The sequence below is a fragment of the Oratosquilla oratoria genome, chromosome 44 (assembly GCF_046742065.1).
Source record: "Oratosquilla oratoria isolate Oo_2021 chromosome 44, ASM4674206v1, whole genome shotgun sequence".
Lineage (NCBI taxonomy): Eukaryota > Metazoa > Arthropoda > Malacostraca > Stomatopoda > Squillidae > Oratosquilla > Oratosquilla oratoria.
Window position 1 is genome coordinate 10,923,356 of NC_134820.1, and position 13,756 is coordinate 10,937,111.

The window sequence follows — 13,756 nt, forward strand, 5'->3', positions numbered from 1 at the left end:
AGGATAGATAATAGAATATTTTTCCTGTTGCCCATCTTCAAACCTGTCAACACCCTAATCTCCATCTGGAGGTATAGCCTTGAGGGGCTGATGCTGTGTCCAGACTGGGTTCAAAATATATCACACTCTCATTCTCTCTCTATCACTTTCTCTCTCTTCCTTTCCCTCTAAATCTCTCTCACTCTATCTCTCTCTCTCCCTCTCCTCCTTCCCTCTTCCTCTCTCAGTTTCAACTCTATTTCCTCCATCTTTTCATATAAGGAAAGCTGACAACCAACAATTGCTCCCCTCATCATATTATTCTAAGTTGGAGACAAAAGCTATTCCATATTAATACAACACAGACAGCTGGATATAGTACCTTCCTAGAGATCTATAGAAGGGCCATGGACCATTGCCAGCCACTTTGGGGTTGTGGATTTTTGGTCACTGAAACTTAAGGCAACATTTATTATTATGGTCTCTACCATCAGAACTTACTCTTATTATATTTGCCTTTATTTTTGTGAATGTGTATATGTATTGATGTCATGTGCTTTGCATTTATGAGGATTGCTATGAAATTTTCTTACAGACATATTTTCATGCTGGAACGTTGTGGAATGTGGGGAAGTTGGGATGTTGGCTGGCAGGTAGCTCTCCAAAACCTTGCCAAGCAGCCAAGTCTCTCACAGGATGCCATTACACTTGTACTCAGACAAGTGAGTGAAAACTAAATTAATTATTTTTCCTTTTCCCTCCTATAGTTAATTTAAGGTCAGTTGGTGAACAACTGTCTTGGGTAATATATAAAAATATATGGATTTTTTTTTCTTTTTTTCTTTTTTTTTCTAAATATTATAATAAAAGTGATGAAAGCTGGTCAGGTTCTTGGGTTGGATGGGTGTCATATGGAGTGCCTGACAGAGGAAAGAAGTGCTACAGTGGAATGGCTGGTGAAATTGTTTAATGTGCATATTAGGGAGGAGATTGTGCTAGAGGATTGGAGGAGTGTTTGTATAATTCCACTTTACAAAGGAGGTAGCCAAAAAATAAAGGCATAAAAACCATTCCCACCCATTCCATCCCCAATACACTCCACTCCCCTCCACCCTCTACCCTCATTCTTATCTTGGCACCTCCTGGATTGAAAGGTTTCTTCAAAATCAATGTGAATGAAGGTAAAACTGGGAAGGGAGTAGTGGGTCTTTGTAAGTGCATGTGGCCTGGTAGTGAGAAGAGTGTAGAGATAAGGGAGGCTGTTTGGGTAGATTTAAATGAATGCATAGAGTTTTGGGAGAAATGTCAATGTACTGTAGTGGTATTGTGCTAGAGTAGGGAATGAACCAATAGATGGAATGGTTGGAAAGTTGAAGTGCCAGGTAAAACTTGTACATAAGAACATAAGATTGGAGACTGCAAGAGACCATGAGGCCTATACTAGGTAGTTCCATGCCCATTACCACCTGTCATCCCTATCCATAAAGTTGTCTAACCATTTCTTAAAACAACTGATAGTTGTAGTGCTCACTACATGATTACTAAGTCTGTTCTATTTGTTGACCATGCTATTAGTAAACCAATTATTGCCTATTTCCTTCTTAAAACTAAATTTGTCAAGTTTAAATACATTACAGCAAGTCCTGCCCTGTTGTCTTAATATGACAGGAGAGTTGATGGTGGAGATGTGTTTAGAGAGTTGATGATAGATAACACAGTGTTTAGGAAAAAATTAAGCATAAATACACATGGGAGAGGGTGGTGGATGGAAGGGTGGTTGATAAGGCTGTAATGGACTATGTAGTACTATCCAGGAGAAGAGTAGGAAGAGCTTTGAATGTCTATGTTCTTAGTGGAGAGAGTAGTGAAATATCAGATAATTTTTTCTTGGAAGTTAAGTGGAGAATGGAAGACATGTGAAGGAAGATGTCATGATCTGGCATGTTGTTTTTGATTTGCTGTATTAAACTTGGTCATGATTTGATCAGTTCTATCAATCCAATAGCCAGCATGCTTTATGCTTTTAGTTGGGAGATTTTCTTTCTTACACTGGATATGAAATAAAGGCAAACTGCAAAATATAACTACTTACATAATATAAACTATGTACAGAGTGAACTTATAAGAATAAGGTCTCAAATGTGTTGGCACAGCAAACAACCTTCTTTTTATATGTGGGGTACATACAAGTGCCAGTGACAGTTGCCATTTTACTGTATCTATAGGCCTAGTCTACATTACTATTTACCTGGCTTCACACAACCCTTCCACTTTATTTTTGTGTGAAGAAGGTCTACAATTTATCATTTGCTTTCTATCTGAATCTTGCTTAGAACTAAGTGTGATTTGTGATGGCACTACTTCCTTGTGCCATTGTTTTTGTATTGACCCTTGACCCTTCACTGCAGATCAATCAATTTGTGTTGTCACAGACTAGTGTATTGTATTTTATTTTCTGTATTAAACATGGCCATGGTTTGATCAGTTCCATCAGTCCATTTACTAGCATGCTTAATGCCTTCAGTATGGATTTTCTGTCTTACACTGGGATTGAAATTAAAGGTAAGGTGCAAAAGATAACTATTTAATTTACATAATATAAGAATATAAAAAACTGACTTACACAAATACAGAAGGGTTTGAATGAGGGTGCGAGTATGGGAATGAGGGTGCCACAGCCTGCATCCCTCCTCTTATATGGGGAGCACATACAAGTACCAATGGCAGGTGCCAATTACCATATTTTTCGGACCATAAGGCGCTTCGTACCATAAGGCGCACCCGTTATTTGCTATTCCCCGTCCTTACATAAGGCGCACCTGACATAAGGCGCAGCTGGTCTCGTCATTGGATAATCATGCATATGTGAGTGCATTCAGAACTGAACATTTTCGTTGTTGAATGAGAAAAATCGGTTGGGATTTAGCAAAATTACAAAAATAAATGATATATTTTTTATTTTGGTCAGTGAAATCAGACCACCTCCATAGGCGGTCTGCCCTGCCAATACCCCTAAAAAACAACATAAACATGTTACGGGAATTGTGGAGAATAAAACCAACATTAGCAGTTTTATTCCCGGAATTCTCTATTCACTTAAAGGACAGATATCAACAGATATACCATTCACTAAAAATAATCGAAAAAGTACTTTTTAAAAGCATACAAATAAAGTTTTTACCTATTACAGAAGAATTTATTCAGAAAATTCACTTTTAATTGCGCCTCGCATACCACTTTTCCGAAGTCTAGATATTCAGAATAACAATATTGTTTGTTTGGCAACTGTGACGTCACGAACGCGGAATTCCCCGAACCTTTCCCGAAGCGCAAGGGCGGAATGTTTCGAATAGCAGACGACGCAATGAAATGAAGACAAAACTGTTTTTTGCCAAATTTGATAAGATGTAGATGGTGGAATTATATAGAATACTGTCAGTATGTTTTTTTATGTACATTAAACTGTAAATACAAAAAGTTATGGAAGTCTTGATATCTGACCTAAAGGTCAGATATCAAGACTTCCATAACTTTTTGTATTTTGTATTTGCCAAATTTGATAAGATGTAGATGGTGGAATTATATAGAATACTGTCAGTATGTTTTTTTATGTACATTAAACTGTAAATACAAAAAGTTATGGAAGTCTTGAGTTATGGAAATCTTGATATCTGACCTAAAGGTCAGATATCAAGACTTCCATAACTTTTTGTATTTACAGTTTAATGTACATAAAAAAACATACTGACAGTATTCTATATAATTCCACCATCTACATCTTATCAAATTTGGCAAAAAACAGTTTTGTCTTCATTTCATTGCGTCGTCTGCTATTCGAAACATTCCGCCCCTGCGCTTCGGGAAAGGTTCGGGGAATTCCGCGTTCGTGACGTCACAGTTGCCAAACAAACAATATTGTTATTCTGAATATCTAGACTTCGGAAAAGTGGTATGCGAGGCGCAATTAAAAGTGAATTTTCTGAATAAATTCTTTTGTAATAGGTAAAAACTTTATTTGTATGCCTTTAAAAAGTACTTTTTTCGAGCAATACGATGATTTTTAGCGAATGGTATATCTGTTGATATCTGACCTTTAAAAACACAAGATTGCAAATGAAGGTAAATTTTTAGTTTCGACCATGGGCGCAATATAGCAATAGAAAATTAATTATTAATTTTGTAAATTATAATGTATCAACGTAATATGCAATTTTGTGAGCGGAAATAAAAAACAAAAAAAGGTACTAATACAGATTTCGTAAGTAACGAAGTCTTGTCGGACGAATGGTACGCCATGTTTGTTACCTGCAAATTAAATGTCATCCGGCTCGTCCTCGTTGTCGTTGTCGTGAGAGACGTTGGCAGGTTTTTCAACCACTCTCTCAGCTTGTGGGGTATACAAAGTTCCTATGCTACCGAATTCGTTCATTAGCATATTTGCTTGTAGCAAGGTATTTTCTATTTTCATTTTTGCCCACAAAATTGTATATTACATTGATACATTTTAATTTACAAAATTAATAATTAATTTTCTATTGCTATATTGCGCCCATGGTCGAAACTAAAAAAATACCAAAATGATTACAGTCTGAGTGGAGTGAGACTAGACCAATGCAAAATGGCTGTCTGTTTTGTGGACGCTATCATGTCATAGCCATGATAGCGTGAATGTATGCAGTGGCATACTCGAAAACTGTCGAAGTTTTCGCAATTTTCTTGTCAAGATACATGCATCTTGGTTATAACTTGGTTGTAACTTTTGCTAGGCCTATACACTGTTGCCGTCGGCAGGCTAGCTACGAAACTTGTGAAAATAATACGTCACTGTCCGAGGCATTTTTTTGCAATGAAGCCACACATAAGGTGCACCTCACGATAAGGCGCACCACCCAATTTTGGCCGATTTTAGGGATTTTGCCTACGCCTTATGGTCTGAAAAATACGGTAGTTATGCCTATAGGCCTAGTCTATATTCCTGTTTACCTGGCTTTACACAATCCTTCCACTTCTTTATTTTTGTGTGAAGAAAGTTTAGATTTTATCAATCACTACCTCACAAAATTACTTTAAGTATTAATCCATATATAGGATGACACTACTTTTGTGTATTTACCTAGTTGTATTTTACAGGAAGAGAGCTATGCTCATAGTGACCCACTTTTGTATCTTTCAGCATCCAGTTTGATCTTAAATTCTTGTATAGTTTTTGCATTCTCTGTTTCCTCATTCAATTTGTCCCAGATATCTACCACTCTGTGTGGGAAGCTATTCTTTTTTAGATCTCTTTTATAACTATTCTTTTTAAAAAAAATTTCATGTCCTTGCTTTTCTTTTATTCCGCTTTAGTAAATCATCTCTAACAAGGACTTCCATCCCTTTCATAAGTCTGTAGATGGTTAGTAGATCTCCTCTTTCTCTTTGTTCCAAGGTTGATAGTTTGAATCTGTCCAATCTTTGTTCACAGGTCAATTTGTAGTGATGATGCCATCTTTGTCATTGCTCTTTGAATTCTTTCTAATTTCTTTATGTTCTTTTAAGTACTGGGTGACCATACTGTTGCAGCATACTCCAATCTTGGTCTTATCAATGTAACTAATATTTTCTTTACCATTTCTTCATCCAGGTAGTCAGAGGCCACTTTCATTGATCTTGGTAAATTGAAAGTTTCTCTGACTATTTTGTTGATATGTTTGTCTATTGCCATGTCACTGCTGATAGTTACTCCCAGGTCCCACTCTGAGTTGACTTTTTTTTTTATTTCCTTTGTACCAATTTGGTATTGCCCCAATATTCTAATCTTAATTTTTTCAAATTCCATTATGCTACATTTCTTGATGTTGAAATTCACTTCACACTTCTGACTCCATTCCCAGACATTGTCCAGGTCTTTTTGTAGTGATGTACAATCTTCCTCTGTACTTACTCTCATTAGTAGTTTTGCATCATCTGCAAAGAAGTTCATATAACATTCCACACCTTTATCCATGTCATTTATATATATGACAAACATTATCGGAGCCAATACAATTCTTCCCAGGTCAAGTTCTTGTCTCTAAGTACCACCCTCATTTTTCTCCCATTCAAGAAATCTTTCATCCATTCCAATATTTTCCTTGTACTCCACCCATTGTTTCAATTTTTCTTAGTAGCTTTTTGTGTGGTACTTTATCAGATGCTTTTTGTAAACCTAAGAAGGCACAGTCTGCCCATCCATCCCTTTCTTGTATTTCTATTAGCCTCGAGTAAAAGCATATCAATTATTTTGTGTATTTTGTCTGTTAGTTCATCTATACATTCTCTCAATATCCAATTTGTAATTCCATCCAGCCTGTATGACTTTCTGACATCAAGGTTTTTATTTGGTCCCTTATTTCTTTCTGTGTCACTATTATTTCTTTCATGGGGGGGGGGGGGAATCTTTCTGTCTTTCCTTCCAATTTTGTTGAACTTTCAATTGTGAATACAGATTTAAAATGTTTGATCATAATTTTGGCCTTTTCTGCATCATCTGTATATTCATTATTTCTTTCACATAGTTTCACTATTTCATGTTTATCTTGTAGTTTGTCATTTACATACCTGTAGAATAGTTTACGTTGATCCTTGCAGTTTTCTGTTATATCCTTTTCATAGTTTCTTTTTTCTTCCTTGCGTAGTTTGATGTATATTTGCCATTTGGTAATATTTTCTTATATTTTTTCCATCTTTTCCAGGCTTTGTCTCTTCTATCTTTAGCCTCACTACACTTTTTGTTATACCAGCATTTTATTGTACACCTGTTCACCTTTCTTCTTTAGTACATATTTATCTGTTCCCTCCTTGTAATTTTCTTTTAATATGTTCCATTTCTCTTCCATCTTTGTTTTTTCATTTAAAAATCTTTCCCAGTTTGCATTTTGAAAAAATTGTCTAAGTTTTTCAAAATCTGTTTTGTTATACAATAGTCTTCCTTTTCTATGTTACTCATTTCTTCTCAAATCAATTTGTTCTTTTAGTTTGAATTCTATTAGTATGTGGTCATTCTTCCCAATTGGTGTCTTGTATTCCATTTTATCCAATATTTCAGGTTCTGATGTAAATATTAAATTTTGTCTTGACTGTTCTTCATTGTTTCTATATCTAGTATTTTCCTCTACCCATTGAGTCAATGTGTATTCAAAGGTCATATCCAGTAGAATATTTCCCAAAAGTTCTTCTCCACCTTTTACTTTTTCTTTCCAATATATTTCTTTTGAGTTAAAATCACCCATAATTACTATGTTTACTCCATTCAATAATTCAACTACAGTACTACCTCTCATTAATGGACTATAAGGGAGGTAATGGTGTCCGTTGATGTGAATAATCCGTTGATTTGGAGTGGTTTTTGGGTGGCATAGTGATTGCACAGCACTAAACGACACCAAAAACACTGAAAACACTGTGAAAACACCACAAACACAGCTAAGTAACGTCCGTTAATGAGAGGTAGTACTGTACTGCATTCTCTGTGTCTTCTAGTATTTTGGAATGGCCACTATCTGTCCAAGCCTGTGTTTTGGGGGGCACATATACTATATATTTTCTACATTTCATGTTTCTGTTTTCAACTTTAATCACAATCAATTCCACAATATTTTTCCTTCTGTTATCCTTGTTAGTCAAAATCATGACTCCTCCACCCTGTTTCTCTGTCCTATTTTTCACCCAGTGGTTGTATAGACCTTGTCCCACAGTATATAATGGTAGTGGACCTTTTAATTTTGTCTCCACAATTCCCATTATGTCTGGTTTCTCTATTAACAGATAGTCATTTAACTCCTTTAGTCCTGAAATCATACTGTCTATGTTAGTATATGTTATTTTTTATTCATTCTTTTCTCTTTTTTGGTTTATGTTTCCTTTTTTTGATGTACCATTTTCTCATCCTCAGGTCCAGTACTCTCCAAAAACTTCATTCTTTCCAGTGTTGATTCTTCTCTCATTTTTTAATTTGCTTCATTTCTAAGTGTCTTTTCATTCTCTTTTTCTTCATCACTGATTTCCTTTTTTATCCATAAATTTGTGTAATTTTCACTATTTACCAGCTTTGCTGTTTTTGATAGTACCTCTTCAGCTATCACTTGAGACCTTAGTTTGATTTTTAGTGGCCTACAGTGTTTTTCTCTAGAGTATTGTCCCATCCTATGCACTTCTTCAATCTCTTTGTCCAATTCTTGTCCTTCCTCTTGATCCTCTTTCAGAATTGCCTTTGCAATTTCTTTCTCCTCTTGTTCTCTTCGGTATTTGTATACATTATGTTTTTCTATATACATTATGTTTTCATAAACTACAATGCACTTTTTTTTATTCACTGTGTCTCTCACCCAGTTTTCTTTTTCTTTAATTACCATTTCTTTGACATTTTCCTCTACCTGCTGTTGTACTATTTCTTTAAATGTTATTTTCTGATTTTCTTGTTCTTGTTTCCATTGTTTTTTTATTTCTAGATCTGTTTCCTTAATTTATTCACCAACTTTTTCAGTCACTGCTTATAATTGTTCTTGGACTTCTTTTTTTCAACGCATCATTTTTGTTTTTACAGTGGAACCCTGCCATTCATCCGCCTCCCTATTTGTACAACTTGTTATTCGTCCAATTTGTTCAAAGTAAAATTCAACTCATCGTTCGTACTTGCCCCGCAATATGGACAGCGTCACCTCATTACTGGTCGCGCCATGCGATCACTTTAGCTTAGTCTCATGCTAGTTTCCGTAAATTATGCATCATCCATGCAAGCTTCGTGAAACTTTGTGCTACTTTATTGCTATTTTTTGTTACCTTTATTAAAAATAGTGCAGCCATGGGTCTAAAAAAGATCAGTGATTCAACCAAGCCTAAAAGGAAAGTAGTGAGAACGACAGTTGAATTGAAAAAAGAACTCATTACGAAGTTTGAAAGTGGAACTCGTATCTCTGACCTGGCAACTCAGTATGGCATGGAGAAATCAACCATATCGTCTATACTGAAAAATAAACACATAATAAAAGAGGCTAATGTTGCAAAAGGAGTGACCGTTCTTGCTGTGATCAGGTCACCTATAATTGAACAAGTGGAAAAACCTTTGTTAGTTTGGATTAACGAAAAACAACTTGCTGATGACAGCATCTCTGAAACAATAATTTGTGAAAAAGCAAAGCTACAATGCTCTGGAACCAGTGCACAAAGTGATGAATAAAGCAAGTAGGGGGTGGTTTGATCGATTTAAGAAACAAAGTGGCATTCACAGTGTTGTTAGGTGTGGGGAGGCTGCCAGTGCAAACAAAGATGCTGCTGAAATTTTTTTTGGGAACTTAAAAACTTTGTAGAGAGTGAGGGATTTACTCCTCACCAAGTTTTTTATTATGACGAAACTGGCCTCTTCTGGAAAAAAGATGCCTAAGAGGACCTACATCACAAAAGTGGAGAAATCATTGCCAGGACACAAGCCTATGAAAGGCAGGCTTACACTCTTGTTGTGTGCTAATGCTAGTGGGGACCTCAAAATTAAACCTTTGTTTGTCTACCACTCAGAAAACCCAAGAGTGTTCAAGAAAAATAGTGTCGTAAAAAGTAAACTCAATGTAATGTGGAGGGCTAATAGTAAGGCTTGGATAATAAGGCAGTTCTTCACCGAGTGGATATATGAAGTGTTTGCCCCAAGTGTGAAAAAATATCTAGAGCAGAAAAATTTACCACTCAAGGCCCTTCTAGTAATGGACAATGCTCGTGCTCACCCTCCAGGCTTGGAGAAAGATCTGGTGGGTGAATACAGCTTCATCCAAGTGAGGTTTTTGCCCCCTAATACCATTCCTCTAATCCAGCCCATGGATCAGCAGGTCATTTCAAACTTCAAAAAGCTTTACACAAAAGCACTTTTTCAAAGGTGCTTTGAAGTGACCTCTGACACAGAACTAACCCTCAAGGACTTTTGGAAGAACCATTTCAATATCCTTCATCATTTGAGGATAATAGACAAAGCCTGGGGGGAAGTTTCTTTCAGGACACTGAACTCTGCCTGGAAGAATCTGTGGCAAGATTGTGTGGCAGCCAGAGACTTTGAAGGCTTTCATAAGGAGCCTGTAGTGGTGGATGATATTGTGTCCCTGGGGAAGTCGATGGGATTGGATGTAGACAGTGATGATGTGGAGGAGTTGGTCGAAGACCATAGAAATGAACTGACAACTGAAGAACTCCAAGAATTGCACAGGGAGCAGCAAGAAGAGGTGGTTGAAGAACTTTCTTCTTCAGAGGAGGAAAGTAGTAGGGGAAGCATTTCCACTGCAGAAATTAAAGAACTGTGTTATCACTGGTAGAAAACACAGAGAGTGGTGGAAAAATAGCATCCTAACACTGCTATGGTCAACAGGAGCATCAATTTGTTCAATAACATGTTATTGACCATTTTAGAAAAAATTCTGAGAAATTGTCAAAGGCAGACAACATTGGACAGGTTTTTAGCCCATTCAATATGGGCCACATCGCACGTCTGGCAGCAATAGCTGCCGGACGTGCAATGTTGCGTCATAATACTCGCATTATAAAAAAAAAAAGTCGCTGCTTTATCTCTCGTTCTCTTTCACCTGTGAATTTTGATAACCATAGAAAATATGATGAAGCCAGTTTACAGAGTATGGGGGCCACGCAGGTACGACTACAATAAATATAACCAAGACGCCGACATCGGCATCCTCGTATACCCACTTGCTCCTCATGATGTGTACATAGGCATCACCATATGGAAGAGGTTAAAGAAAGAATCCCAAGATTCTTTTAGTGCAAAAAGACAGAAAAAAGAAAGAACACCAGAAAGAGAGAAAACACCTGAAGGGATGTTACCTGATGTTTATATGGAAGGAGACTCCCCTTCCAAACAGTAACATCAACATCCCTCCTCCTCCTCTATACCTTCCACTTATGCCATCAGCTCACCTCAGTACAGGTAAAGTCCAGTTAGATTTTTTTTTTTTATGTACTGTTTAGTACTGTATATTTATTGTTTTTCATAGTTTTTATGTATTCTATGCTTAAAATATTATTACAATAAGCAATAATCTGTGGGTCTGGAATGGATTAATCCAATTTACATTATATCTTCTGGGAAAAAATTATTCGCCATTCGAACAGCCTCCTAAAATGGATTGTGTACAAATAGCGAGGTTCCACTATATCTTCATTTTTCATTCTTTCGTTATCACTTCTGATCATATTTGATTAATTTTTTAGATCCTTAAGCTCTCTGTTCATCTCTTCATTAGTTTTTCATTGATAACTTATCTCTATGTGCATTGCTCTATAATAATTTTTTAAATCTATTAGTTCCTCCATCAACTCATTGATATCCTGATTTCTTAGTACTGTACATTGTTATACCTAGTTTCTCTTTCCACATCTAAACCTTTACCTAATAGTCCTCTTTCTCTTGTAAACCCTGAAAAAGTATTGTTGTCCCACTTTGAGTTGACCTTGGGGTATCATTCAAACAAGTTTTTTTCAGTATCACCCCCAGTGGTGACTCAACTCTGCTCATGTCCAATCCTCTCTTTGTTGGTTCATTTTTCCTTTTTTTTTTTCTTTTCCTTCCTCCATTTTGTGCATTAATACACTAAATCAAACTGGATATTTATTTCACCATAGCGGTCACTCAAAACACACAACTTCTCTTTCATAATCACAACTTAGGCGTTTCCTTGTTCTTAGCAAAAAAGCACTGATTTGGAGCTTGCTGCTAGCCTTCTGTTCACACCAACATTGGTGTCTCTTGAAGGAGTGATTGTGCCAACAGCACTGTATGGGGCAGAAACATGGAATGTAAGAGAGGAAAGGAGGAGGAGTTTGAATGTGTTTGAGATGAGGTGTCTAAGAAGTATGATAAGGATTACTAGGCTGGATAGAGTGAAAAATGAGGAGGTGAGGAGGAGAACAGGGGTGGAATAGAAGTTGGGAGATAGGGTTGATGAAAGAGTATTGGGATGGTTTGGACACATGGAAAGAATGAGTGAAGAAAGATTAGTAAAAGAAGTGTGGAAGGCAGAGGTAGCAGGAGTGAAAATGAGGGGGCATCCAAGGATGAGATGGATGGATGGATGGGGTAAAAGGGGCATTGGGAAAGAGGGGAATGTTTGTTGAGGAAAGAAGGAAGAAGACAGAAGATAGGGGTGAGTGGAGAATGGTTGTGCAGGATGATGCTGTGATGCATGGAAGGGAGTGGATGGGGGATGGGGGGTTAGGGAATACATGTGAATGATATTTTGATGCAGCCCGAAGGGATTTCTCCCCATCTTCTCTTTTTCTGCATGAGGGGATGGAGAGGGGGGGGGTAGTCAATTAAATGAAGCTGCCATGCTGTGTCTTGATACAGTGCTTCTGACCCGGGTAGTGGGCGAGATGCAGGGATGACCCGTCATCCAGGAGGAGCCAAGATAAGAGGGAGGGAGGGGGTGAGTGGTAATGGAGTATCTGGGGATGGAATGGGTGGGAGTGGATTTTATGCCTTTTTTGGGGGCTACCTCCCTTATAAGGGGGAAATGGCCAATGGTATATGTATGTATGTATGCATGTATGTTTTTTGGTTACCTCCCTTGTAAGGTGGAAAAAAGCCATTGGTATATGTACGTACGTACATATATTTAGATTTGAACTTGTGTATTGTTTGAGCTTGGGCTATACTACCTTCTAAACTATTCCACATAACTATGTATATATATTGAAAAATGTATTTCCTCACATACTTTAGACATATGGTCTTCCTTAATTCGCTCTCATGACCTCTTAGAGCCCTCCCATCAGGAAGTTTCTTCTGTGACATAAATACTTTAATCTTATCACATTGTTCTCTTCAATCTTTAAAAGTTGGCAGACTCTGCTTTTATTCTTTCCTGGTATGGTTTATCTTCCAGGCTGGGGACCAGTTTGGTTGCTGCCCTTTGTATTCTCTCAGTCTTACTTATATCCTTCAATCTGTGTGGGGACTCTACTACTGATACATATTTTAGTCTTGGACAGATCAGGATTTCAATGAGTTTTTTCATCATCTCTTCAACTTTAATTTCCTGCAGTAGTCCATTGTCTCTCTGACAATCCTGCTGATATGTCTGTCAGATGATTTTTGCAATATTGGTATCTATGGAATCAGCAGAAAGAGATGAACCTTATTCTTAACCCCTTCAATATGGGCCAAAATCTCACGGGCAGCAGTAACTGCCAGACATGCAATGTTGCGTCATAATACTTGCATTATGAAAAATAAAGTCACCGCTGTATTAATCGTACAACTACAATAAATATAATCAAGACACTGACGTTGGGATCCTCGCGTACCCACTTGCTCCTCATGACGCCTATGTAGGCGTCACGGTATGGAAGGGGTTAATGTGGGTTAATCCTGTCTTACCATTGTATTGGATCTCAATAGGAAGACTGCCTTAACTGCACATGTGGGAATCTAATGCCATAAAGCAAGAGTTCTAATGTTAATCTCCAGCTTATTAAAACTACAAGATGCAGATATAAATGGCAAAAAAGCAATGAGCATTCAAACTTTTACCATCAATTTTCTCAAAACAAGGAATTTGGAGTTAATGCATTTTGACTTTTTACAGCATGATTGTCTTTTATTAACACTCCCAAATATTTCTCCTCTTCTTTATGTAATGGGTTAATTTTCCAAGGAATAGTTTAAGGATAATCATTTGCCACTATTGCCCATTTCTAATACTTTGCATCTTTTGGTATTGAACTTCATTTTGATGGTGTTGCTTTGTATAGTGAGGATAGTCCA

General features: G+C 37.0%; 1 protein-coding gene across 8 annotated transcripts in view; it reads left to right on the plus strand.

Moving 5' to 3' along the window:
• Window positions 1–13,756, plus strand: part of LOC143022390 (intermembrane lipid transfer protein VPS13A-like) — a 617,111-nt gene that overhangs the window by 588,921 nt on the left and 14,434 nt on the right. For 6 of the 8 annotated variants that reach the window (XM_076180547.1, XM_076180549.1, XM_076180550.1 and 3 more), the window contains one exon: window positions 575–701. The exons of the other annotated variants lie outside the window; for them this stretch is intronic. In XM_076180547.1, the coding sequence (XP_076036662.1) occupies window positions 575–701 (127 nt within the window). The remainder of the gene's footprint in view (window positions 1–574; window positions 702–13,756) is intronic. 8 annotated transcript variants of the gene reach the window in all.